The sequence below is a fragment of the Corvus brachyrhynchos genome, unplaced genomic scaffold (genome assembly GCF_000691975.1).
Source record: "Corvus brachyrhynchos isolate BGI_N302 unplaced genomic scaffold, ASM69197v1 scaffold152, whole genome shotgun sequence".
Taxonomy (NCBI): Eukaryota; Metazoa; Chordata; class Aves; order Passeriformes; family Corvidae; genus Corvus; species Corvus brachyrhynchos.
In genome coordinates, this window is record NW_008237447.1 from 7,567,644 (window position 1) to 7,573,433 (window position 5,790).

The 5,790-nt window shown below is 39.2% G+C and overlaps 1 protein-coding gene across 2 annotated transcripts in view; it reads right to left on the reverse strand.

Annotated features, from left to right (window-relative positions):
• Window positions 1-5,790, reverse strand: part of LOC103613710 (SAM domain-containing protein SAMSN-1) — an 83,051-nt gene that overhangs the window by 57,126 nt on the left and 20,135 nt on the right. The window contains exon 6 of one of the 2 annotated variants that reach the window (XM_017731520.1): window positions 2,206-2,273. The exons of the other annotated variant lie outside the window; for it this stretch is intronic. Coding sequence (XP_017587009.1) covers window positions 2,206-2,273 — 68 coding nt within the window. The remainder of the gene's footprint in view (window positions 1-2,205; window positions 2,274-5,790) is intronic. 2 annotated transcript variants of the gene reach the window in all.

Here is a 5,790-nt window from a genome sequence, read left to right on the forward strand (position 1 = left end):
CTGCTCAGAACTGGTCACCAGAGCAAGTTGCATGGGTCTACCTCCTGACAGGAGTGTCTCCAAAGATGAACTTCTCTAGAAAGCTTCACCAGTGTCTGACCTCCCCTTATGCTAGAAAAGTGCTTTCTTTATGTTAAGTGAAATGTCCTGTGTCTCAGTTTGTGCCCATTGCTCCATCACATTCCTGCGAGTAGCCGCCTGTAATTCTCTGGACTTTCTGGGATAGCTCAGTGGTGTGACCTATCCCACCCAGTTCTGTGATCCTGAGGCTGCAGTTGTGCAGCTGCATGCAGACTTCGAATTCCTCCTGTCTGTTCCCCATGCTGTGTGCATCAAAAGGTCACTTATTTGTGCTGATTTTGCAGAAAAAGCTTTCCCCACAATGCTGTTCTCTCAGCATTTCCTTGTTTGTGTGCATAATATAGTGCAGCAAATGAATACAGCTTTAATCAGACTATTTTGGAAGCTTAAAGGAGAATTAAATCAATGGTACCTTGATGATAATGAAGGCAAGAGGTAACAATCACTAAAATTCAAAATAACGTCATTAAACTTGAAATTTTTATAAAAGCAACTGCAATAGGTCTTAAATTGATACCAAAGTTTGGAGGGATCTAAGGCCCTGTAGTCCATCATTCATGAACCCCAAAAAAGCATCTTCAAATGCTTTGAGAAATCAAAAATAGAACTTTGCTTCTAAAATGAGGCAAGTGGTTCATGGGGAAAAGTTTTAAGGGATTTTATGGGAACTCATACTTAAAGCAAACATAGGCCTTATTCCCTTTTTCCCTCCAGAGTCTGTCATGTCTGAGGAATGACCTCCAGGATCTTTACCAGGAGCCAGTCCAAAAGCTGCCATGGTAGGATATGGGCAAAGCCAGAGATCCCTCACACTAAGGGAAGAACTATTGTAGGAAATCAAAGAATAAACTTTCTCCACAATACTTAGAAAATGGGAGGAAGAAATCAGAGAAAGAGAATGAGAGATGTAAAAGAAAAAGAGCTCTTTTCTCCTTTCCTTTCTCCTCAGCTACTCTTTTGGCATCTGGGAGAAGAGATAATCATGGGAGCAAACTAACAGTGTAGGGACAGATAAAACCCCGAGGGAAAGCAGGAGAAACCTGGGACACACTGACTTTCAAGGCACTGGTTTCCAATGCAGTTGTCTGTCCCCCGATATGCAGATAATTTGACTCTTTTTTTAACCCAGATCTTGACATTGTCCTATGCTGGAGCTGAGCACTGCCTAAACATTGGGTCTTCACAGTCCTCTGTCTTATCTCAGATGCCTTCAGGGTGATGAATGTGCATTTTTTTCTTGTTTTTAACCTAAACATCCAAAAGGGCTCCTGACATTGTATAGAAACAACAGAGGAAACTCAGCTCGGAGCCTTTTCTAAAGTTTAATGCTCGCCTTGAATTTAAAACTTTTCTGCAACGGAAAATGTAATAGATTTTTCAGCTTCTAAATAATTTTATGATATTAATTCCTCATTTAGAACACACACATATATACAGGTGTGTTACACATTTTTAGTCCCAAACTGGGCAAACTGTTATGTCCTGTTATGTGACATCAGCAGAGCTAAGCTGGTTTGCCACAGACAGGAACTGAAGTAGCACATTATCAGAGCAAACATTGGACTGGAAGTAAAATAAAACCCAAACACCAGTCATTCAAATTCCAGAGCTGCAAGTCTTTCTCCTCACCTCTGTTGTTCACCAGCTGATGGGTTGTTACCTACTTTTATGTTGTTGTTATGACTATACAAACCCAAGGGTCAGAATTCATTAATTGCCCGTGCCAGTGGGATGACTAATACAGATTTAGGAAGAGGAGATATGGTATATGTTTACAGAAATTCAGAAAGCATTAGAAGACATATGCCAATATGGATCATGCAAGACAGATCTAAACACTTAGTACAGATCTCGCCAGACACAGCTCTAGCACATCAATTTAGCAGAAATTTATTCACTCAGGGAAGGAAAAGGTTTTCTAGACAATGAAATCCATATGGCCTGCATAAGAAAAATCATGAACAACTTTGGAAGTCAGCTGAGTCTTCTTTTAAAATCAGTTTCTACAATACAGAGGCATACTGAAGTATGAAATTTATGCTAGGTAAATGATGAATGGAAACAAGGAATGAAATTTTATTTGAATGAAATTTGAGATTCTGAAAAAAAGAGTAGTTGTTTCACCTGACATGCTGTTTCCTCTATCTTCTTTCCTTGCAGCAAATGTATTCCATCAGCAATAATATTATCTTCTGTGAATTATGACCAAAAAAGAGAAAACATGCTTTAAAATGTCCTGCTTTATGTTTTCATGAGGAATATAATTTGAATTGCACTTGATGTTTTGAGCTGACATTTTGACTCTCTGAAGTTAATCTTTTATCATTTAAGCATACATTTTATCTTAAACTGCTTTGAAGTGAGACTGCAGAACAAATTGGCAAACTGACTCACAGAAAGAAAACTCATTCATGCTCATTTCTGCTTCTGTACTTACTCCCGTTTACTAACCCAGAACCCCACTGAGATTTTCCTCTTGCCCTGCTAATTTACAGCAGCAAAGTCTAGAATATTCATATAAAACTTAAGGGCAAAAACGATCTTTTCAACTGAGATCTGTTTACCTTAGATTAGATTAGAAATTGCTTTCAAAGGATGGACATCCTCCGATCTCTTGCAATGAAGGAATGTTTGGATGGGAAGAGTATTAACCTTCGCTACAACAATGAGCAATAATAGGTCATACAAGTCTGAAAAAATTATTTTAAGCAAGCCTACTTCGAAAGATCTACTTTTACTCCAAATCTTAAGGCAAAGCACCCACCACTGTACAACTGTAGGACAGCCCTAGTGATTAGATTCCATCAGAACAGATATCAGGATCACTCAGATACTTTGCAGGGAGAAAAAAAACATGAAGAAAAATATCTGCTAATCACAGCACATTTTTGAAAGTCACTAGAAAACAGCAGGATTATGTTGCTTTGGTTTGGTTTTTTTTTCTCATTAATCCTAATTTGGCATCCGTATTGCTTCTGTGGAATACCTTACAGCATCAGTAGTTCTCCTGTTTGCAAAAGAACACCTTATTTAACATACAGATCCACAAAAACTAACTGTAGGCAGGCGAGACTGATTTCATTGTATTCTCTACAATTAACAGAAAAAGAGAGAGTAATTCAGTGAATAATTCTGAGTGATTTATATTCTTTGGATATCACATGGAAAAGTGTCTGAATGTGACCATTAAAATTTCTATTTAAAGAAGCACATAAGATCCTGTTCCAGATTTTGTCTTAAGCACCTACAAATCTCCCTGAAGTTCCTGAGGGCTTGGTGTCTGACAATCTGGTTGTTTATTTCATTATATAGCTAGCTGGACTTCCAGGAGCGCCATAACTCATGTTAAGGAGTGCTCATGCAACACCAGATTAATATAACTGGGTTCTTTCTGGTCCTCAGGATAACTTGTTTTCATCTCCTGCAGGCATCTCTGTACACTGCAGCCCCATGCTCTGTGAGTGTACTCTGGAAGTTAAATCTTGCAGTGTTCAGCCTTTTGCCCAAAGTCCTCCTGCAGTCTAATCCAAAATACTATTACTGAGTAGATGTGTGCAAATGAACCACAGAAAACTGTGGGGCAACATATATGTCCTTAACCTGAAAGACTACCCACAGTGACACTGCTTTGGACGGAATATTGTTCAAACACAAATTAGAACAGCAAATTATTAAAGCAAACCTTAGTGGTTCCCCTCAACCACTGTGTCTTTTGATAGCCGTAGTAACCTGCACCCACAATGCTCTTACATTTGGCTTAGATCAGCTCTCCAGCCCACTGAATTATGGAATAAGGTATTTGTGTAAAAAAACAACCAAACAACAACAACAACAAAAAAACATGCAAAAGATATAGATGAACTACAAAGAGAGCTGCAGTGTTCTTGTCTTCCTAGTCTGGCCATGGGTACCAGTCACCCTCCTGTGGAACGAATTAGGAGCAGTGGAGAACTACATCCACTGGCTCTGAGAGGTGTCAGTTCTTTCCTGTTAGTCTCCATAATGTTTCATGGAAGCCCAATGACTGTGACTTCCACAGTCAGCTTTTCAACAATGATGTTTTTAGGCTGGCAGATCTCATGCTGATGATTTGCGTTTGGCCTTGTGAGCAAAGGCAGGTGCTCCCACTATTGTGTCTGTGGGATAGATACATTTTCACTGCATTTTCAGCCTAGAAAACTTGGGTTTGTAGATGTAATAATACACATGCTGTCATCAAGGGCTTCATCCAAAGGCTGCCAGTGTCTGTGGATGTCTCTACATTGATTTCAGTGGGATTTGAGACGGGTCTGTGGATACAGCTCTGAAGTAAGCAGAGAAGTCTATGCTGACCACCACACGTGGCTTTTTAAATCTAACAGAAATTCATATTATGCAACAGACTTGCAGACCTTGAAGGATTATCTCTGCTAAGAGAAAAGTTTGATCAATAGTGACGAATTATCTTGATCGATAGTGATACACTGTAAATCTCCTTGCAAAGGTTTTCACCACTGTGTGAAGGGGACTTCCCTTGAAATAATTTTACTGCAGTAGGGGAAAGGGAGATTTTTATTTAGCTGCCAGCTTTGCTTTCTGTTCCCTCTGGGCCCCTGCCCTTCAATTACAACACTTGTCAGCTTTTAAAATGTGCACTGCTTCTTTTGCATGCTTTGGATATTTAAAAGGGTAGAAAATGCCTGGAGTAGAAAAGACTTTGGAGGAAGGTCAAAAAGTTCTGCTTTCTCATTCAGCCTCTCCCCACTTCCAATCTGGTAACCTCTGGAGTATCATTTGAAGAACCATTCCAAAATGGTTTTGGTTAGAAGCAAGACTTGTGCAGAGAGAACTGCCTAATATTTCTTTCACCTGTCATTAGAACCAGTTCCTTGCAAGCCACTGAGACCTACTGAAGGTCCCTTTTCCCCTCACTAGTTCAGCACAAGATCAGAATTCCTCTAAATCTTTCTGTCCTGTCTTATTTCTGGTTCTGGTTCAAGAAATCGAATTTGCCCATAGATGGGCAAATGCAATAGGTATTGAAATTTCCAGATTTCCAAACATTTAAGAGTTTAACTTCAAGTGGTGAACTGAAGAAAATCCAGAAGGAAAGTTGGTACCCTGTCCTTTGCTTTCTTTGACATATCCAGGTAATTGTGGAATCTTCTATCAGTGGATGATCTCTAGGCTATTTGTGCAGGAGATATTTCCAGTTTTTTGGTTTAAGTTGAGAACAAAACATACATCCACTTTAATCTCACATATCTTTGTTTTTGCTTCTGCTGAGCCTTGTCTGGTTTGGTCTGATTATGCAAGAGTAAGAGATCTACCTTAACTTTGAAAAGTACAAATATAAATGCCATTCCTGGAAGCAACATCAAGCAGATTATCAAAGCAGTTTGATTTTTGAACTCCAGTTTGTGTTTAAATAGGCGAGATGACTGCTCACTTGTTAACACTCAATGTTATTTTAACGAATTTATATTGGTACTCTCTTAAACAGTGTCATTAGCAACTTCCCATATATTAGCTGTAAGGTTGTTTTAATAAAGTTGGTAAGAACAGGTTTAGAAAGAGAATCAAAGTACTTGCACCTAAAATTTTGCCAACTCTCCTTTGCACCTGCCACAAAAGGTTTTCTTCTGAGAAAAGTTGCGCCCTTTCCCTGATGGATATCTGGAGCAGTGTAAAATATCCAGGAAACATGGATTACTACAGCTGGCAAGCCCT